The sequence below is a fragment of the Capra hircus genome, chromosome 5 (genome assembly GCF_001704415.2).
Source record: "Capra hircus breed San Clemente chromosome 5, ASM170441v1, whole genome shotgun sequence".
Lineage (NCBI taxonomy): Eukaryota > Metazoa > Chordata > Mammalia > Artiodactyla > Bovidae > Capra > Capra hircus.
In genome coordinates, this window is record NC_030812.1 from 66,396,583 (window position 1) to 66,419,382 (window position 22,800).

At 38.6% G+C, this 22,800-nt stretch overlaps 1 protein-coding gene across 2 annotated transcripts in view; it reads left to right on the forward strand.

The window, feature by feature from the left end:
* The window catches only part of HCFC2 (host cell factor C2), a 50,656-nt gene continuing 28,672 nt past the window's right edge, over positions 817-22,800 (forward strand). For both annotated transcript variants that reach the window (XM_018048188.1, XM_018048187.1), the window contains exons 1-7: positions 817-1,046; positions 2,731-2,879; positions 4,276-4,436; positions 15,398-15,606; positions 16,354-16,438; positions 18,516-18,622; positions 18,731-18,919. In XM_018048188.1, coding sequence (XP_017903677.1) covers positions 884-1,046; positions 2,731-2,879; positions 4,276-4,436; positions 15,398-15,606; positions 16,354-16,438; positions 18,516-18,622; positions 18,731-18,919 — 1,063 coding nt within the window. In that variant the 5' untranslated portion in view covers positions 817-883. The remainder of the gene's footprint in view (positions 1,047-2,730; positions 2,880-4,275; positions 4,437-15,397; positions 15,607-16,353; positions 16,439-18,515; positions 18,623-18,730; positions 18,920-22,800) is intronic.

A 22,800-nucleotide genomic window follows, 5' to 3' on the forward strand; every position in this document is an offset into this window, starting at 1 on the left:
CAATAAAACAGAAATCTATACATAATCTCCCACCTGCTTAAACAAAACAACTTCCGCGGCTCACCGTTCCTAAACTTCTTGGCATGGCACCCTCCAAATCTGATCTGCCCTATTTGTCTTGGCAAGCTTAGCTCCGGTCTTCCCTCCAGAGTTAGCTGCAGGCGGCACGCGGCGCTCGCAGACCCTCGGTCATGGTCCAGATTCCCTCCCTCCCCCAGACCGGCTCCCCCTATCCCCAAAGCCCGATCACCCCCGCCCGCCTCTCCCTACCCCTTATCACCCCCGCCCGGGTCGCCCCATGCCCCCGCCTTCGTGGGCATCCTCGCCGCCCTCGCGGCGCCTGAGCACGCATGTCGCGCCGTCTGCGGAGACCAACTCCCCTCTCCTCTCGCCCCGCTCCCGGCACTTCAAAACCTCTAAGCGAGCTTTTCTCTTGCTGTGCTGTCATTGTTTAAAGGGTCTGACTCGCCTGCACATCCTAGATGCTCAATTAAAGTGACCGTAAAGGGAAACGCTCTATCTTCTCCTGCAAACACAAAACTGGAGGTACTGGGTGGGGAGGGGAGACTGGTCAGCAGGAAATTTCTTTCCATCCAAAAATCCGCTGCCCCGGGTGCCAAGACCAGCCACGTCGCCTGGGGGTAGGGGCGGTACTCCCTTCCAGTACCTCGCCCCCCACCCTGCCCCGCCCCGCTCCGTTCCGCTCCTCACAGCCTTCCAGCCTTGCCCTGGACCCCCGCGGTCACGTGACCATCATCCCCACCTTGGGGTACCGTCCCCCGCCCCAAGCGCACAGCTGGAGGCCGGTCCCCGCCCTCCCCCGGGAGTAGCGGCGCCGGAGCGGGCGCGGTGCATTGTGGGCAGAGGGGCGGGGGTTGGGAAGATGGCGGCTCCCAGCCTCCTCAACTGGAGGCGGGTTTCCTCCTTCACGGGGCCGGTCCCCCGCGCCCGGCACGGACACCGAGCGGTGGCCATCCGGGAGCTGATGATCATCTTTGGAGGGGGCAACGAGGGCATCGCGGATGAGCTGCACGTCTACAACACCGGTAGGCGCGGCGGCGGTTCTTCGGCCCCTCCTGCGGGAGCCGCGGAGGGGGAGGGGAGACGAGGCGGCGGCCGCGGCCCTGACAGCTGTCACCGCCGGGTCACTGCCTTCTCCGACCGGCGGCGAAGAGTGCGGCTCGGCTGGGTGGCCCCGCTCCCGCAGCGTCTCGGGCCGTAGCGCCGTTTCCCCGGGTTGCACTGGGGCGGAACCGGCCCCGGAGCGGGGCGCGCCGGCCCTCAGGCAGACGGTCGTGGACGCCCCCCTCCCGGCCCGCGCCAACGCTGCTGGCGGACGTAGGCGAGAAAGACTGTTTCCACCCGCCTGGGCCTCTTCCCGAAGTCTCGCCCGCTCCGGTGCCCCGAGATCCCTCCCTGTCAAAACCCAACTCCAAACGAGCGCTCCTCGGGGCCTTTCCTGTCTTTGCTTTCCTTCCTTCGTAGGAAGAGAATATAGGGGAAATGAAGAGGGAAAAGGAAAGGCCTTCTGGTACTTTCACCCCCAGTTGAGCCCCGTATCTGGCAGGTGGCAGTCAAGATATTTACCCCATTCTCAGCGCTCTTAACTGGCGGGGAAGTGGTTCGTGGGTGAGACCGGCGCCCGGGTCTGCGCAGTTCGGTGTGTGTGCCCAAGCTCAGCCGTTCGGCGCTCGGCGATCTGGGAGGGCCGTCGGCTTCAGCACCGCTGCGGATGAGAAATGCCTCGGGCCGCGGAGGCCCTTGCCCTTGAGTACCTCTGTGGAATATAAGGGAGGTTGGAATTTCATTTTTTTCCCACTTGTAAATACACCAACTGTCATAAGAAAGCTGTTTTCTTGGTGTAACGTTAATTAATGAGTTTCAGATCAGCGTCGCGGTCCTTAACTTTTCTCTGGCCGAATAGCTTAATTGTAGCTGTCACTTAGAAATGAATAAAATGGTGGAGTAGGAGAAATTTTTTATTTTCTCACCTTCTCCTCCTTCTGGCACCCCAACTTAAAAAGTTAGAAAGTTAATCGGTACTTCGGTAGAATGTGAAAATCTTGGCTTTGAAGTTAAGTTAGACCGAGTTTGAATTTTGCTCTGCCAGTTGCTTAGGATCCGCGCTAAAGTTAACCTAAGTGTCAGATTTTTTACTTGTAAAATGGAGAGGATGATACTCCCCAGGTAGGGTTTTTGTTGAGAAATGAAATGATATATAGATCAAGGTTTTTCAGCAGCATGTCTATTGACATTTGAACCGGATAATTTTTGGTTTTAGGGGGCTTTACTGTGCATTGGGCTTCCCTGGTGGCTCAGACGGTAAAGAATTGGCCTGAAATGCGGAGACGTGGGTTCGGGCACTGGGTTGAGAAGGTCCCCTGGAGGAGGGCATGGCAACCCACTCCAGTATTCTTGCCTGAAGAATCCCCATGCAAGAGGAGCCTGGCGGGCTACAGCCCATGGTGTAACAGAGTCAGACACGACTGAGCGACTAAGCACACGGATACTGTGTATTGTAAGATGTTTGGCAGTCCTAATCCTCTACCCACTAGCTGCTAGTAGTACTCTCGCCCTTCCACTATGACAGCTAAAAATTTTTTATTTGTCCCTGACCGGGCAAAATCATTTCCAGTTAAGAACCACTGATATAAACGATCCTTATAAAAGTACATACTCATAGTTTATGATAACTATTATAATTGGTTTTCATTTTATTTTGGCTACTAGTTACAAATCAGTGGTTCCTACCAGCTGTTAGAGGAGACATCCCTCCAGGTTGCGCTGCCCATGGATTTGTCTGTGATGGTACCAGAATATTAGTATTTGGGGGAATGGTTGAATATGGAAGATACAGCAATGAGTTATATGAGTTACAAGTAAGTGTATTTCAAATTTATTATCTCAGACTGAAATGGTAATAATGATATTGCTCTTAATTCTTTGAAAGATTGCAAAATATTTCATTAACATGCTGAAGATAAGTGTGAGCTCCACATTTTATAGCTTCAAGGAAAACATTTCCACTTCACTGAAAAGCCATAGTTTCTAATGTAATTCTTTTTCCAATACCCAGTGCAACATTTGTAACATTAAGATGTCTGTTGCTTAGCATCAGTTGTACAAGTTATATTTGGGCTTTTGTATCTTAGTAGTCTTTCTTAAGCTTTAGCCTGCAACAGAAGCAGGGGGCGGGTTTGTGAAAACAGATTGCTGAGCCCCGCCCTCAGAGTTTCTGAATCAGTATTGTCTACAGAGAATTTGCATTCCTACTAAATTCACACCTGCTGCTGATCCCCCGGACCATACCTTTTGGAAAACTTCTGCCTTAGTTATAAAAATTGTTCCTTTAACATTAATAATCCCCATCCCCCACCCCCACCCCCTGCCCACCCCGGCAATGCATACAGAAGAGGTAACAGTTTCAGATAGCCTTCCAATTTGACTCTCCAATGAACCCGGCTCAGAGCCCACTGTGACAGCCCTGACTAATTTTTATTCCTAAACTGTGCTTATATTCCCAAGGCTGTGATCATGAGGGTGTTTGGTAGTTGGCAGATGTAGATGGATTATGCCTGTTAATAAGCAGTTCATTTCAAAAAATTTCAATCCATGACTAGAGAGTAAGTTTTGGAGTTTGGTTTGTTACATTGGAGTTTGGTTTGATCTTTACATTGGACTTCCGTAGCAGGCCAGTGGTTAAGACCCTGCATTTCCACTGCAGGGAGCACAGGTTCTGTCCCTGGTTGGGGAACTAAGATCCCACATGCCCTGTGGTGTGGCCAAGAAAAAAAAGTTGTTTTTTTTATGATCTTTATGTTTATTTAAAGATTAAAATATATACCATTCATGGATTAACTAATTTCAAAAGGTGAGAGTGCATAAATTACATGTAATCTTAAAGTTGTAAATAATTTTGAATTCCTCATTTGGAAAATATTGGGTTGGCCAAAAGTTTGAGTTTCCCCATGATATGTTGCTGAAAAACTCTAACAAACTTTTTGGCTAACCCAATATTTTATGATTACTAGTGTTAATGATTATTAGCTTAGTTTGCCATTGTGGAAAGCTGTGAATATGGAAGACTAGACTGATTTTCTGTTGGAACACTCATTTTAATTTCAGAATTTATTTAGTTATTTGTCATTTGTCCCCAAAGTAGTTTATTGAAGCCTTCTGATTGGATTCAGATTAAAATGTATTGGTATGATATTTTAGTATTTTAACAGGAATGTTTTGTGATTTTGTCTGAGTGTATTTATGTTCTTTTTTTAGGCAAGTCGTTGGTTATGGAAAAAAGTGAAACCCCATCCCCCTTCTTCTGGTTTACCTCCTTGTCCTCGACTGGGACATAGCTTCTCTTTATATGGTAACAAATGCTATTTGTTTGGTGGCTTGGCAAATGAAAGTGAAGATTCAAACAATAATGTTCCCAGGTATGCCAACACTTTTTCAGATCAAATGTTTATTTTATGGTTTAGATTAAGAACATGTAATTTCTTCCATCTTTAATTATTAAAAGCAATGAAGCTTATCCCTTTGCATTTGAACCTAACAGTGAACAAATTTGTGTCCTTTTGTGATTTTTCCTTAGTCCCTGGAGTATATCAATTTTCAAAACTGTGCCTTTTTTAACCAAATCATCTTACTAAATTGGTATTAATATATGTTGAGCCATAATGTGTTTTAGTTGTTGTAAGTGATAATGAAAGGTAACAAATGGTTATTTACAAATTATATTTCTCAGGGAATTTGGTGACAAAAATCTGAATAGCAAATGAATTTCCATTTTTCACATAGGAAGCTGTTAAGAGTGGTTCACACAAGCAAATACCTTTAGAACCAATCCTCTTCTTTTTTCAAACAGAATTAATCACTGCCTCTTTTCTTTTTGCATAATGTTTTGATCACATGGTCATTATAGCATTCAGGATTGGAGGTTTAGAGTCCACAAGACTGTTTTCTGATTCACTGCTTACCATGTATGTGTCCTTTGGTGGAAGTAATCTAAGCCTGTTTTCTGGGAGTGATTAAATACATACCTTCCAGTGTCATTGTGATTGCTAAATAAGATCATTGGCATAATTTTCAAAGCACTTTCAAGTTGCCATCAGCAATATCAGTAGTTGTCATCACCATTATAATGTGTCTTTTTACCTACATGAGATTAATCTTAGAGCCTTACCTTTTTTTTCCCTACAAACTTGAAAAAAATAACATATGCTGAAACACGTAGAAAATTTGGAAACTAGAGAAAAAGAGGAAAATTATGTATTCCCCATACTAATCCAGATACTTTTAGTACATGTCTTTTTTCATTTTTCCATTAAACAGGTTTGTTTTGAGATAATGACTTGTGAAATTCAAGGAATCAGACAATGTACAAAGTTCTTTTTCACAGGATCCCTGTTCCCCAACATAGGAAGGCACACATAATTCAATTTGATGTGTATGTTTGGGACCTTTTTCGTATAACACATTGTATTAGTCAGTTTTTGTTGTGTTAAGGGTAAGCTTCTCAAGTTTATGCTGCTTGAGAGAATAACTAGATACATGTGATGCTTTTTAAAGCCTTGATTAAAGCCAGCACATTCATTTCTGTTGACATTCCATTGTTCAAAGCAAGCTGTAAGGCCAAGACCTGAGTGGGTGATGCAAGGATACATGTTTTGCTTTCTGGGAGAACGGACTTGGGAATGTTAATCTGATTCTACTCTTTTTTTTTATATATATAAGTGAGAGCTTTCCTTTTGCTTTATGACTTTGGGTGTTTACTTGAGTTTTTTTGTTTGTTTGTTTACCTTTAATAATATATCTTTACATGGCAGTAGATATGGATTGCCCTGTTATTAACAGTGGAAAAGTAGTCTGAGTTATACAAATTATCTAACCATTCCCCTACAGGTGGATACTTAAATATTTCCATTTTGCTATTATAGTTTTTGCATAATATGAATTTTTTTCTGGGATTGATACTTATAAATGGAATTGGGAAGGAGATGGTGATGATCAAGGATACATTTTAACTTTGTTCAGTTCAGTTCAGTTCAGTCGTTCAGTCATGTCCGCCTCTTTGCGACCCCATGAACCACAGCACTCCAGGCCTCCTTGTCCATCACCAACTCTGGGAGTTTACCCAAACTCATGTCCATTGAGTTGGTGATGCCATCCAACCATCTCATCCTCTGTCGTCCCCTTCTCCTCCTGCCTTCAAGCTTTTCCAACATCTGGGTCTTTTCAAATGAGTCAGCTCTTTGCATCAGGTGGTCAAAATATTGGAGTTTCAGCTTCAACATCATTCCTTCCAATAAACACCCAGGACTGATTTCCTTTAGGAAGGGCTGGTTGGATCCCCTTGTAGTCCAAGGGACTCTCAAGCATCTTCTCCAACACCACAGTTCAAAAGCATCAGTTCTCTGTGCTCAGCTTTCTTCATAGTCCAACTCTCACATCCATACATGACCACTGGAAAAACCATAGCCTTGACTAGATGGACCTTTGTTGACAAAGTAATGTCTCTGCTTTTGAATATGCTATCTAGGTTGGTCATAACTTTCCTTCCAAGGGGTAAGTGTCTTTTAATTTCATGGCTGTAGTCACCATCTGTGGTGATTTTGGAGCCCAAAAAAATAAAGTCAGCCACTGTTTCCCTATCTATTTCCCATGAACTGATGGGACCAAATGCCATGATCTTGGTTTTCTGAATGTTGAGCTTTAAGCCAACTTTTTCACTCTCCTCTTTCACTTTCATCAAGAGGCTCTTTAGTTCTTCTTCGCTTTCTGCCATAAGGGTGGTGTCATCTGCGTATCTGAGGTTATTGATATTTGTCCCGGCAATCTTGATTCCAGCTTGTGCTTCATCCAGCCCAGTGTTTCTCATGATGTACTCTCCATATAAGTTAAATAAGCAGGGTGACAATATACAGCCTTGACGTACTCCTTTTCCTATTTGGAACCAGTCTGTTGTTCCATGTAGAGTTCTAATTGTTTCTTCCTGACCTGCATATAGGTTTCTCAAGAGGCAGGTCAGGTGGCCTGGTATTTCCATCGCTTGAAGATTTTCCACAGTTTGTTGTGATCCCACAGTCAAAGGCTTTGGCATAGTCAATAAAGCAGAAATAGATGTTTTTCTGGAACTCTCTTGCTTTTTCCATGATCCAGCAGATGTTGGCAATTTGATCTCTGATTCCTCTGCCTTTTCTAAAACCAGCTTGAACATCTGGAAGTTCACGGTTCATGTATTGTTGAAGCCTAGGTTGGAGAATTTTGAGCATTACTTTACTAGCGTATGAGATGAATACAGTTGCACAGTAGTTTGAGCATTCTTTGGCATTGCCTTTCTTTGGGATTGGAATGAAAACTGATCTTTTCCAGTCCTGGGGCCCCTGCTGAATTTTCCAAATTTGCTGACACATTGAGTGCAGCACTTTGACACCATCATCCTTCAGAATTTGAAATAGCTCAACTGGAATTCTATCACCTCCACCAGCTTTGTTCATAGTGATGCTTCCTAAGGCCCACTTGACTTCACATTCCAAGATGTCTGGCTCTAGGTGAGTGATCACACCCTCGTGATTATCTGGGTCGTGAAGATAATATCTGGCTGCAAATAATAGTCAGTCTGATTTTGGTGTTGACCATCTGGTGATGCCCATGTGTTGAGTCTTCTCTTGTGTTGTTGGAAGAGGGTGTTTGCTATGACCAGTATATTCTCTTGGCAAAGTTCTATTAGCCTTTGCCCTGCTTTATTCTGTACTCCAAGGCCAAATTTGTCTGTTACTGATATTTCTTGACTCCTACTTTTGCATTCCAGTCCCCGATAATGAAAAGGACATCTCTTTTGGGTGTTAGTTCTAGTTAGGTACTCCTGAATCAACGTCCAAAGAGATGGAACAATTTTATACTCCTAATGGCAGCATACAAGAGTGCCTTACACCCCTGGCAATACTGGATCATCTCACTCTTCTTAGTTCTTGTCAACATAATTGGTGAAATATATTTCATAGGTTTATTTTGATTTATTTTTAAACTATAAATGAGCTTAATTAACAGTGCTTATTGAATAGTTACAATTCCTACTCTGAAATTGTTTAGGTCCACATTTATTTTTGTTTAAAAATTGATAATATACCATAACATTCATCTTTTTTATATGTACAATTCATAGATTTTTAGTAATTTATAGTGTTGTGTAACCATCACCACCATCCAATTCTAGAATATTTCCATCATTCCAAAAAGAAACTTTTTTTTATTGGAGGATAATTGCTTTACAGTGTTGTGATAGTCTCTATGAGCTTCCCTGGTGGTTCAGACAATGATTTCTGCTGTATATCAGCTCGAATCAGTCATAATTATATATATATCTCCCCTCTCTCTGTAGCCTCCCTTGCTCCACATTCCACTCATCTAGGTCATCGCAGAGCGCCTGCTGGGCTCTCTGTGTTACATAGCAGTTTCCCACCTATGTCAGTGCCACTCTCGCAATTTCTCCTAGCCTCTCCTCCCCTCTCTGTGTCCACAAGTCCATTCTCTATATCTGCGTTTCCATTTCTTCTCTGTAAATAGGTTCACCAGTACTGCTTTCCTAGATTCCATATACATGAGTTACTATAAGAAACTTCTTATCCATTTGCAGTCAGTCCTCATTCCCATACTAATACCCACGTAACTACCAGACTACTTTCTGTCTCTTAGATTAGCTTTTTCTGAACATTTCATATACATGTGATTTTGTGCATTTATCTTCTTTCACTTAGCGTAATATTGAGGTTCAACCATACTGTAGCATGTAGCAAATGTTTTTTCCTTTTTATTGTTGAACAATACTCCATTGTACTGGTATGTCACATTTTATTTATCTGTCATCAGTTGATGATTTGGATTGTTTCCAATTTGGGGCTCTTATAATAATGCTGTTATCATCTGCCTACAAGTCTTTCTATGGATATGTATTCATTGCTCTCGATTAGATACCTAGTAATAGAACTGATGAGTCATGTGGGAAATTTATATTTAACTTTTAAGCACTACTGGACTGTTTTCCAGTGACTACCATTTTACCTTCCCACCAGCAATGTATAAGGGTTCCAAATTTTCCACATCAAATGCTAACATTTGTTATTGTCTGTCTTTTTGACTGTAGCCAACCTAGTGGGTATAAGGTCATGTCTTATTATGGTTTTGGTTTGCATTTCCCTATTGACCAATAATGATGTTGAGTTTCTTTTCATGAGCTTTTTAGCCATTTATATATCTTCTTTGGTGAAATTTCTTTTCAAATCTTTGTTCATTTTAAAATGAAATTGTTTCATATAGATGGCCAGTAGGCACAAGAAAAGGTGCTGAACCTTGCTAATTATTAGAGAAATGCAAATCAGGATAACAATTAGGTACCACCTCACACTGGTCAGAATGACCATCATTAAAATTCTACAAATAACAAATGCTCAAGAGGGTATGGAGAAAAGGAAACTCTCCTACACTGTTGATGGGAATATGAATTGGTATAGCCACTATGGAAAACAGTATGGAAGTTTATAAAAAAACTAAAAGTTGTCATATGATCCAACAGTCCCACTCCTGGGCATTTTTCCAGAAAAAAACTATAATTCAAAAAGATACATTGCACACCTATGTTCATAGCAGCACAGTTCACAATACCCAAGGCATGGAAACAACCTAAATGTCCATAGACAGATGGATGGATAAAGAAGATGTGGTACGTATATACAATGGAATATCACTTGGCCATAAAAAAGAAGGAAATACTGCTATTTGCAATAACATGGATAGACCTAGAGATGATCATACTCAGTGAAGTAAGTCAAAAAGAGAAAGACAAATACCATATAATATCACTTAATATGTGGAATCTAATATATGATACAAATAAACTTGTTTATGAAACAGAAATCGACTCACAGACATAGAGAACAGGCTTGTGGTTGCCATGGGGGAGGGATGGATTGAGAGTTTCAGATTAGCAGGTGCAAACTGTCATATAGAGCTGGGTAAACAACAAGGTTCTGCTGTGTAGCACAGGGAGCTATATTCAGTATCCTGTGATAAACCATCATAGAAAGCAGTATAAAAAAGAATGTATATAGATATGTGTAACTGAGTCACTTTGCTGTACAACAGAAATTAATGTAACGTTGTAAATCAACTATACTTCAATACAGTAAATTTTAAAAATAAAATTTAGTTGCTTGTATTCTTATTATTGACTTGTAAGACTTCTTTATATATTCTAGATACAAGTTTGTTTTTTAAAAAATCAAATAAATGATTTGCAAATATGGATTATGCTTTTAGCATCCTTTTTAAGAACTGCCTATCTCAAGGTCATAAAGATTTGTTCCTCTATTTTGTTCTAAAAGTTCTATAGTTTTGTCCTTTACATTTATATCTATGGTTCTTTTTGAGGTAATTTTTATGCCTAAAGTAACTGAGTAAATTCGTCCTTTTACATACGGATATTCAATTTTCCCAGCACTATTCGTTGTAAAGATTATCCTTTTCTCATTATATTGTTCTGGCATCTTTGTTGACTGTCAATTGACCATAACTGTAAGAGTTTGTTTCTAGACTTCTAATTCTGTTGGACTGATCTATATTTCTGGTCTTATGCTCATACCACATTGTCTTAGTTACTGTAGCTTTGTAGTAAGTTTCGAAATAGGAAGATCTGAGTTTTGAAATTTTACTCTTTTTTCATGAATGTTTTCGCTATTCTGAATCCTTTGCATTTCTGTGTAAATTTTAGGATCATCTTGCCAGTTTCTGCAGAAAGTTCTCCTAAGATTTTGATAGGGAATGTGTTGACTGGATATATCAATATTTGGAGAGTTTCTGTCTTATTAGTATTGAGTCTTCTAGTCTATAAACATGGAATGGCTCTACATTTATTTAGATCTTCTTTAGGTTGTTGGTCAGCAATGTTTTCAGATTTCCAATGTACTAATTTTGCTCTTGTTTTGTTAAATTTATTTTTAATCTTTTATTCTTTTTGATGACATTGTGACTAGATTTGGCTTCTTAATTTCATTTTTGGATTGTTCATTGCTAGCATATAGAAATAAAGTTAGTCTCTCTCTATTGATCTTGACCAGTATATTGATCTTGTATCCAGTGACAAGATTTTATTATTCTAATCATATTTTCATGGATTACAGTTTTTCTTTTTATTGCTGTTTTTTGTATGTTCTATATATTTATATATTCTAAATAATATTTTCCAAGTCTTTTGTTTGCTTCCCCCCTTTTAAGAGTTTTCCTTTTTCCTTTATCAAGTATGATGATATATATTTTTTAATGGCTTTCTGGCTCTGTGTCTTGGTTATTAAGAAGACTTTCCTATCCCAAAACTATAAAAATAATTTTTCTATCATGTATTCTAGTACATTCACAGTTTTGCTTTTTATGTTTAAAATGTTAATGCACTTGCAATATATTTTTGTAGGTTTTTACTTTTTCTTCTGAATGAATTTTCTGTTCTCCCACAACCATTTGTTAAATAAGCCAGTCTTCTTCCACCTCCCCACTGTTTTGAAGTCCCATGTCTGTCATATCTTAATTCTCTTAGCAATGGGTCTTTTTCTAGTCTCTCCACCCCAGGGGTTACAAACTACTCTTTGTATGGAAAATTTGGCTTACTGCCTGTTTTTGCTAGTAAGTTTCATTGGAACATAGCCATTCCTGTTTATATACATGTTGTCTCTGGCTGCTTATTAAAAGAACAGAGTAGAATTGAACTTATGACATATAAAGTCTAAAATATTTACTATCTAGCTCTTTATAGAAAAATATTATCAGCTTTTATTCTAAACTCTATTCATTTTCATTAATATACTTAATATTTACCTATCATTAAGTGATGTTTGCTTTAAGTTTCCATTATATGCCTTTGGTCAGATTAAGGAAGCTGTTTTTAAAAAAAGTATTGAAGAAGGCAGTGGCACCCAGTCCAGTACTCTTGCCTGGCAAATCCCATGGACAGAGGAGCCTGGTGGATTGCAGTCCATGGAGTCTCTAACAGTCGGACACGACTGAGCGACTTCCCTTTCACTTTTCACTTTCATGCATTGGAGAAGGAAATGGTAACCCACTCCAGTACTCTTGCCTGGAAAATCCCAGGGACGGGGGAGCCTGGTGGGCTGCCATCCATGGGGTCACACAGAGTCGGACATGACTGAAGCGACTTAGCAGCAGCATATAAAGTATGTTGTTGTTCAGTCACTGAATCATGTCCCATTCTATACTTGTTTATGAAATATCATGTCACGTGCCTTGTGCTCAGTTGTGTCCAACTCTTTGACCCCACAGACTGTAACCTCCCAGGCTCCTCTGTGGATGGGATTATGAAGTATAGTTGTATCATATCTATAAGTTTTAGGTGTACAATATAGTGATTCACTATTTTTTGAGGTTATACTCCATTTACAGTTGTTACAAAATATTGGCTATATTCTCTGTGTTGTTCAATATGTTCTTGTGGCTTATTTTATACCTAATAGTTTGTGCCTCTTCATCCCCTCCCTCTCTGCCTCCTCCCTTCCCTCTCGCCACTGGTAACCATTACTTTGTCCTTTATATCTGTGAGTCTGATTCTTTTTTGTTATACTTAGTAATTTGTTGTATTTTTTTAAGTTCCTGTATATAAGGAAGTTTTCTTAAATCTGTAGTTTGATAATTCAGTTTTTTTTCGTTTTAACCAAAATGTATGTTGAGCATAATTTAAAATTTTTTTCAAATGGAAAATTTTATTATCACTAATATCTAGTTTTATTATGCTCAATTAAAAATATGGTCTATGAAGTTTCTTCTTTTTAGTGATTATTTTTGTGGTCTATTTCACAGTCATTTTTTGTAACTATTCCATAGTTGTTCATAGGATCATGAATTCTTGACTGTTTGGGTAAAAGGTTCTTTATTAAATCAGTGTCTTAAATTATTATTCAAAACTGTTTTATGCTGTAGATCTTGGTCATATCAACTTCTTTTTTTATATCAACTTCTGAATGACATGTTAAAATCTCCCAGTGTGATTGTGAATTTGTGTTTTATTCCTTATATATAATTTCAACCTGTATATATTATTTTGTTACAGACTTACCTTTCGTAAACAGAACTAACAGTTAATTAGTATGAACTGTTTACAGCATACTGGCTGGCATTCATTCTGACCTGTTTAAATCTATGCCATATCAGTTGTTAAATAGTTTTATTATCATCCTTGCTATGCTTCCCTTGTGGCTCAGCTGGTAAAGAATCCACCTGCGATGTGGGAGACCTGGGTTTGATCCCTGGGTTGGGAAGATCCCTAGGAGAAGGGAAAGGCTACCCACTACAGTATTCTGGCCTGGAGAATTTCATGGACTGTATAGTCCTTGGGGTCACAAAGAGTTGGACATGTCTGAGCAGCTTTCACTTTCACTTGTTAATTGCTTATAGTTGGATTTGGGGTTCTTTTGATTCCCCTACACATTCCCTATGTTGAAGAGACTTTGTCTTATAATAGGGAAGTTTTTTCCCTGCCCATGGCATTTTATGTCTTCTATAAACTCTGCTTGTTGTTGCTTCTCCATACCCCTTTCTCTTCCTTTGTAGATTTGTAAAAGTTGTGATGAGGGTGAATATTTGTATAAGTGTATTCATGTAATTTTTATTTCCTGTTCTGTGAACTGCCTATTTATACCTTTTACCTATGTCTATTGTGTGATTGGTCATTATCTTGATTTCTTGATTTTATAGGTCTTTATATTAAGAAAATTTGATCTCTTTTCTGTGATGTATACTAATTGTTTTCAGTTTTTCTTTTCTCTTAACACTGTTTATAGTTGGTTTTTTCCTATCCTATCTCTATAGATTATGCTTTTTTTTCCCATTTTCCTTTTTTTTCCTGATTCATTCTTTCCTTCTAATGATTTGAAAATTATACATGCTATTTCTGTGCTTCCTTTGTTGCTTGGAAATTATCACACACATTTAAACCAAAGATACCTTTTCATCTTTAGAGATAGATTATCTTTATCTGTAGCCTTTTTCTGCTTACTCCCTTTTTTCTGTTTTGTAGCATTGTGAATCTTATTCCAAATGACAATAATGTTAAGAAATTAATTTTTTGATTAGTCTTTCTCAGTGATTATTTAGACCTCACAACCACAGTTATCAACATCAATTTAAATTTAATTATAAATTACTAGTTTATTTGTACAACCATTTCTTTTATTCCGTGTATTCTTTCTTGGATTTCTTTTTATTTTTCATGGATGATCTAGAATCATTTTTTCACAGAACAAATTATATGGCTAAACTTTGAAGTTTTATATGTTCTGAAATGTTTAATTTTGCCTTCATACTTGAGTAATAATTTGATTACTCAATTTATTGAGAAACAGATTCCTATGAAAATCATTTTGCTGAAAACATAGAAAACATCCATGTCACAGATGAGAAGTCTGATGCCAATTTCTAGAGTAGAAAAGCTATGTAGAACATTGCTATGACATTATAGAGTGAAAATTTATAAAGAAAAAAAAGTTGCAAAGCAACATTTTTAGTATACCTTGCTTATACGTATGTAGCTATCCATAGACGGAGAGGTCTTAAAGGGTATTTACTCTTGTCAGTAGTGATTGTCCCAGTTATCTAGTACCGTATAATAAATTACCCCAAAAGTTAGTGATGGAAACTAGCAACCATTGTATTGTGTCCATGGATTCTGTCCTTTGAAAATTCATATGGGAGACAGCAGTGATGGCTAGGCCCTCAGATGGGAAGGCTTGAATGGTTACTCCCATGTCTGGTGCCTCAGCTGGGATGGCTGAAGGATGGACTCAGCGAGGACTGTCATCCTGTGTGCCTGCGTGTGTCCTGTTCAGATGGTGGTTTTCTGACAGTTGAACTTTCATGGAGGTTCAGGATTCCGAATGCAAGTGGTCACTAGTGAAGCTGCATTGGCCTTCTGTGACTCAGCCCCAGAAATCACATAGTGTCATTTCACTGTACTCTATTAGTTAAAGCAGTCACAACCTACCCAGCACCTAGGGGAGTGGACATAAACCCTACTTGCTGTAGGGAAAAAGGTCAGGGAATTTGAGGCTATGTTTTGAAACCATCACAGTATTGTCATGGACACGAGTGTTGGCTGCATGGTGGCAGGTTTTTTAAATCTCTTCTGTTCACTGATGATCCCCACCAGAGTGCCTGGTACATAGTAATGTTTGATAAATAGCATTGAATGAATGAGTTATGGGGTTTCTGCTCTCCTAATATTTTTCTGTACTGTATGACTTTTTCACAGTAAGCATATATAATTTTTATAAATAGAAATAAAAAGCAAATAAAAGGTATATATTATATTAATGTTTTAATTTATTTCATTATATCCTAGATATTTAAATGACTTCTATGAGTTGGAGCTACAGCATGGTTCTGGTGTTGTGGGTTGGAGCATTCCGGTGACTAAAGGGATTGTGCCTTCTCCAAGAGAATCCCACACAGCTGTTATATATTGCAAAAGAGATTCTGGAAGCCCTAAAATGTATGTTTTTGGTGGAATGTGTGGTGCTCGCCTGGATGATCTATGGCAACTTGACTTAGGTGAGCTTAAGTTGATTCAGGCTTAGAAATTCAGTATGATTGATAAAGGCAAACATAAAAATTGCCTTGAAAAATATTTTTATTGCAGTATTGAGTTGTACTTAGATTTAATATGAATGATTGCTGATGAGTCAAGTTGAACAAATGAATGTTTGATTTATGATGGTGACACTCCTGGGCTCCCTGTAAGTAGGATCACCATATTTTCTGGTTTGCCTTTAATGGTCCTGTTTTATGCTTATTGTCCCATGTAATTATCAGTAGTACCTCCTTTCACTCTGTCAAGTGTCCCGGTTGAGGATGATTGAATTTATGTGGTTACCCTGTCTATAGTAAATGTGGCATTAGGAATGTTACAGCTGGTCGATAAAAAAAACCCTTGCATAGCTATTTTAAGGTGCTGTAGGAATGAATATTTGGAAGATACATGTGCTGTCACTTCTGAGTGTCTTCTGCACAATGTGCTCTTACTTAAAATGTTAAAAACCTTAATCTAGTCTTAATTCAAAATTGTTTGCACCCTAAATACACCTCTCCTTTGCAAATACTAACATTCAAGTGTAAATAGATTGCTGCGATTGACAATTTGTGTCAGCTGAAAATGTTTATTTTAAGATAAAATTCAAATAATGGTTTTGAAACATTTTAGCTTCATTTTGGTAGGTCCCTTTTTTAAAAAATTTCTGGAAGTTGAGGTAATTCTCTATTATTAGATTAAGTTGCTAATATACTTGTTTTTATTTTTAGAAACTATGTCATGGTCAAAACCAGAAACTAAAGGGACAGTGCCACTTCCACGAAGCCTTCATACAGCCAGTGTTATAGGAAATAAGTATGGTGTTATTTTGTATTTTGGTCTTTTTTTCTTTTTAACAAACTTAAGAAAGACACATACAAAGAAGAGTGATGCTGCTAGTTTCTTGAAGATGATTTGATAATGCTTGATTGCACTTACTGAAACCAAAATAATACGTGCACAGGAGCCAAAATATCATGCATTTTCTTCTCATACTCCTTCTGCTTCTTTGCATTCCTTACATCATGCACAGAGTAGGTATTACATAAGGGTAAGGCAGGGTGATGTCAAACTTATCTGTCCTCCATCAATAGATTTGACACACGTAACTCATTGTTTCTTCTTACACATTTTTGGTAGTGCTTGATTCATACTCAGGTGTATATTTAGCTTCTGTGTTCAATGATTATACTTTGGATGGCATTATGGATAGAAGGTGGACTCTGTAACCAGATTGCCTGAATTCAGGTCTCAGCTTGGATACTTGTACTGTCTGTTCAGGGGCAAAGAAACTTAATCTCTCTGTACTTCAGATTACTCAATTATCAGTCAGTTCAGTTCAGTCGCTCAGTCGTGTCCGACTCTTTGTGACCCCATGGACTGCAGCACGCCGAGCTTCCCTGTCCATCACCAGCTCCCGGAGTTTACTCAAACTCATGTTCATTGAGTCAGTAATGGCATCCAACCGTCTCATCCTCTGTCATCCCCTTCTCCTCCCACCTTCAATCCTTCCCAGCATCAGGGTCTTTTCAAATGAGTCAGCTCTTTGCATCAGGTGGCCAAAGTATTGGAATTTAAGCTTCAGCATCAGTCCTTCCAATGAATATTCAGGACTGATTTCCTTTAGGATGGACTGGTTGGATCTCCTTGCAGTCCAAGGGACTCTCAAGAGTCTTCCCCAACACCACAGTTTAAAGCATCAATTCTTTGGTGCTCAGCTTTCTTTATAGTCCAACTCTCACATCCATACATGACTACTGGAAAAGCCATAGCCTTGACTAGACAGACCTTTGTTGGCAAAGTAATGTCTCTGCTTTTTAATATGCTGTCTAGGTTGGTCATAACTTTCCTTCCAAGGAGTAAGTGTCTTTTAATTTCATGGCTGCATTCACCATCTGCAGTGATTTTGGAGCCTCAAAAAATAAAGTCTGCCACTGTTTCCACTGTTTCCTCATCTATTTGCCATGAAGTGATGGGACTGGATGCCATGATCTTTGTTTTCTGAATATTGAGCTTTAAACCAACTCAAGTATAAAATGGGGATAACAGTAAAACCTCCTTCACAAGGCTCCCATGAGGACTGAATGAATCAGTACATGGAAAATGCTTCCAACAGTGCCTGGTGCATAAAGAGCACTTCTTCAAGGTTAACTGTCATCAACAAGTTCCCTTTTTTATGCAACACTGAGCCAGGATTAGGAATATTGTTTTAAGTAGAATTGGAGTAAGTACTTATCTCTGTAGAGACTTTATCTTAACGGTAATCTTTTAGGAGACAACAGTTAAAATTTAGAACCTCATTAGTTCTTCTCAAAAATAACCATAAGCAAAATCTAATAAGATATTCATTTTTTTAAACAGCAGAACTCTTTTATAAAATGCGGTTTTCTACTGGAACTATAATATAGAAAACAGATTTTAAAAAACAGAGCTTCTCTGGTTGGCGTGAGGCTACATGGCCTAAGCTCTGCCTGATGAGCCTTACCTTTTCAGTTACCACTGGGCATGTCTCAAGAACCTTTAGGGCTCTGAGGAACATATTTAATGTTTTTCATTTGATGATATCAGTGACCAAAGTTATATGAAACTGAATTCTCTTTGGTTACTATACACATCAATTCTAAATTTGACTTTCAATGTCATGCTTCTGGCTGAGGTACCCCTTAGTATATTGCATACAATATTGATTTTTAAATGTGTTATAATTGAAATATTTCCTACTTTAAATAACTGGCCAGAGAGAAATAATTTTGATTCTGTATGGCTTCATAACATTATAAACTCTAGAATGAAGACCACTTTATTCATTATCGTATTTGCATTTCCTTGACAGTGATAAGTGATTTTAAAAAGAAAACCAGCTCCTTTATGTTTTCCTTTTGTTGTTGTTCAGGATGTACATCTTTGGTGGATGGGTTCCACATAAAGGGGAGAATATTGAGACTTCACCTCATGATTGTGAATGGAGGTGTACCAGTTCATTTTCTTACCTGAATCTTGGTAAGTCTTTTAAGAATTATTTACTAAAATAAAATTTATTAATAAAGTAATTTTTATTATTTTGTCATTTAAGAGAAGTTGATCAGTCATGGATATTTCTATGTTTAGATACAGCAGAATGGACCACCCTAGTATCAGATTCTCAGGAAGATAAAAAAAATTCAAGACCAAGACCAAGAGCTGGACACTGTGCTGTTGCAATTGGCACTCGATTATATTTTTGGAGTGGAAGAGACGGCTACAAAAAAGCACTGAATAGTCAAGTTTGCTGCAAGGATCTTTGGTATCTTGATACTGGTAGGTAAGAGTATTTAACAAACAAAGTTTTTCTTTAGATAAATAATCAAGTAATGTCTGTCTTTTGAGCTTGCTGTCATGTCACTACCTCTCTTTTTCATAACTAAAAATGAATGGAAGAAATGATATGTATAGGTATTTTCCATTCTAGAGGAGTTTCTTAATTTCCCTCTCCATGAGTTTAGAGTGAATTTAGTGACTCCCTTCCCAAGAGTAGAGTATGGAAAGGGAAAACTAGTAGCTTTGCAGTGTAGAAACCTGGCAAGCATCACCTTAAGTAATCAAGGTCAGTATCACTAGAGATAAGTTGTGTTTGTATCACTTAGTCCCTGCCTCCCATATCATGTGGTAAGAAGATACTTCACCTCTGTGGTACTCTTCCCCAAAATGTGTAATACCATTCTAAATATGAAAACATATCAGACAAATCCAGACTGAGGGACATTCTAGATGTTTTACAGGATATGTGAACAGTATTCTTCAAAAGTTTAAAGTGATGAAAAACAAGGAAAGACTAAGAAATAGTCACAGATTAGAGTAGACTAAGGAGATATGATGACTAAATATAAGGTGATATCCTGGAACAAAAACCATTTATTAAAAAAGTGGTAAAACCTGAATAGTCTGTAGTTTGGTTAATAAATAGTGGTGTTGTTTAGTTGCTCAGTTGTGTCCAGCTCTTTTGCAACTGCATGGACTGTGTAGCCTGCCAGGTTCCTCTGTCCATGGGATTTCCCAGGCAACAATACTGGAGTGGGATGCCATTTCCTTCTCTAGGGGATCTTCCTGACCCAGGGATTGAACCCATGTCTTCTGCATTGGCATGTAGATTCTTTACCACTGAACCACAAGGGAAGCCTTGATAAATACTGTTAGTCCAGAGTTCATTTCTTAGTGTTAAGTGAATTAGCATTAGAAAATACTGAGTAAAAAAAAAAGAAAGAAAGAAAATACTGAGTAAAAGGGATATGGGAACTCTGCAATTCTTCTATAAATCTAAAATTATTCCAAAATAAAAAAGTTTTTTTTAAGAAGTATTATAATAAAAAAATTTTTAGTATAGAACTCAGGTCCATTTTTCCATAAATATTTATTGATTTATTGGTTGACAGCTGTGAATAGGAACTGTTCTAAATGCTGAGAATAAATCAGTGAATAAGACTGATAATGTCTGTCCTGTCAAAGAACTTATATTCTATAAGAGAGTGTGAGGACAGAAGGTTGATGGGCAGTAATCAGACAAATAAACAAAATAAATTTAGTTTTGGATGAGTATCTGAAGACAGTAAAATAGAACAATAAGATAGTATTGGGAGGTACTAGGAATGGGGTGAAGTGGGGTGGCTACTAGAGAATGGGTTGTCGGGAAAGGGTGAACTGGCATTTGAGATGTAATCCAAATGAAGAGGGCATGACAACCCATTCCAGTATTCTTGCCTGGAGAATCCTATGGACAGAGGAGCCTGGTGGTCTACAGTCCATAGGGTTGCAAAGAGTCGGATACAACTGAAGCGACTTAGCACAGCACAGCACCAAATGATGAGAGAGTGCTATGCATGTAAAAAGCCAGGTGGTGGGGCGGGGAGGGGACACTATAGGAAGAATGAAAAGCAAGTATGAGGGCCCTGAGATGGGAATACTTGGCATGTTTGTCAACAGATCTGAGCTGAGTAAAAGAGTGTAGGCATGGAGATTAGAGCTATGACCACAGGACAGATCATATAGGACCTGGAACATCATGGTAAAGATTACATTGTTTTTAAAATACAATGGTAGAGAGATTTATTAGTTTGGAGGAGAGATGTGTCATGATCTGATCTGATCTGTATTTTGGAATCATCAATGAACTTGAGTGGAAAATAAATTGTAGGGGGCAAAAGTAGACACAGAGCGACAAAAAGAGGCTTTTGCAGTCATCAAAGAAATCTTCGACTCTAGAGGTGGAAAGAGTGGATAAGTTTGAAATGTATTTTACAGTTCTTGTTAACAGAACTGACTGATGAGTTGGGTGTGGCAGTTGACAGAAAGAGAAAAAAAGGATGAAGTTTTTACCTTGAATAATATGGTGTTATTTCCATTTACTGAGATGGGAAAGATTGTGGAGAAAACAGGCTTGTGGAGAAAATGAAAAGTTCCATTTAAACCTTGCTAAGTTTGAAATAAGGAGATCAGTTAAGCAGTTGAGGGAATAAAGAAATCTGGAAGGCAGTAGAAAAATCAGATCTAGAGACATAATATGTGTTGTTTCATGAGAAAAGCAATTATAAAACATACCTATGATTCCAGTTTTTCTTTAAGTGTATAAACAGGAAAATCTGGAAGGATATACTGTGTACCAAAGTAATAATAGCTAAGAGGTGAGATTATACATTTTTTAAAAAGGTTTTCTTTCTTATCTGTATATTCTACAGTAGTATGTGTTGCTTTTATAATATAGAAAGTTTAATTTTAAAATTAAGATTAAAAAATTTTTCAAGATACTTGAAAAAGTAATAAATGGAACAATTAAGTTAGAGACTAAATGCTTTCTGTGCAAAAAGTAGAAAAATGAGCATATTAGGTTAGGAGTTAGGAAAAAAATACAGAAAACTGAACTTATGATTCATCTTTGAAGTTGGGAATTATGAGCTGAAGTCTAAGGGTAAGATTCTAATCAGTCTCTGAGATTAAAAGAAAAATATGCACATATAAATTTTTTCCAGTAGCAGCTATGTTACTTTAACAAGATTATCTAAGAGATCTGAGACTTCTAAAAGATTAAAAATCACTGTCTCTGAATGGCCAGTTTTTCATAAACTTTTCCATAAAAGGCTATAGACAGGAATATCTGTCTAAAAGTAATCATGGCCACTATCATGAAGATAAAATTTAGATTTTGCTTTTTCTCTTGCTAACTTGGCATCAGTGTGGGTGGGGGAAGGATATAAAGGTTCTTCATCTTGCCTTTTTTTTAAAACTTTTAGTTAAGTTTTGTGCACTTGAGAACATGTAAAGATTAGGATTCTTCCATAAGGCGTTTTAAAAAATGAAAAACAGCAGTCTTGCTCCCACTTTCCTCCCATCTTACTTGCTTCACAAGCATGTGCTTTCAGCTCTGTTAAACAGTTCCTATGGTATTTAGCTTCCTATCTCCATATAACATGAATATGTTACTCTTTTTTCAGTTCAGTCATAAAATGCTCATTTTTCAAACTGTGGAAGTCATGGAAGTCAAGGATTTCTCGCTTCTTCCCACCACTCCTTACCTCTCTCCTATGCGCCTTCTCTAACCCCTACTCACTCAGTCTGACTGATTATGATTACACCATCATTTTGTTAGGTGAGAGTTCAGTGTTTTACATTCAGTTCAGTTCAGTTCAGTTGCTCAGTCGTGTCTGACTCTTTGAGACCTCATGAACTGCAGCACGCCAGGCCTTCCTGTCCATCACCAACTCCCAGAGTCCACCTAAACCCATGTCCGTTGAGTTGATGATGCCATCCCACCATCTCATCCTCTGTCGTCCCTTTCTCCTCCTGCCCTCAATCTTTCCCAGCATCAGGGTCTTTTCAAATGAGTCAGCTCTTCCCATCAGGTGGCCAAAGTATTGGAGTTTCAGCTTCAACATCAGTCCTTCCAGTGAACACCCAGGACTGGTCTCCTTTAGGATGGACTGGTTGGATCACCTTGCAGTCCAAGGGACTCTCAAGAGTCTTCTCCAACACCACAGTTCAAAAGCATCAATTCTTGGGCACTCAGCTCTCTTTATAGTCCAACTCTCACATACATACATGACCACTGGAAAAACCATAGCCTTGACTAGATGGACCTTTAACCATATAAACATATTCACAGGTAAGCTATGTAGAATACCTAGAGAGGTGATTATCTCTCTTGTACATCT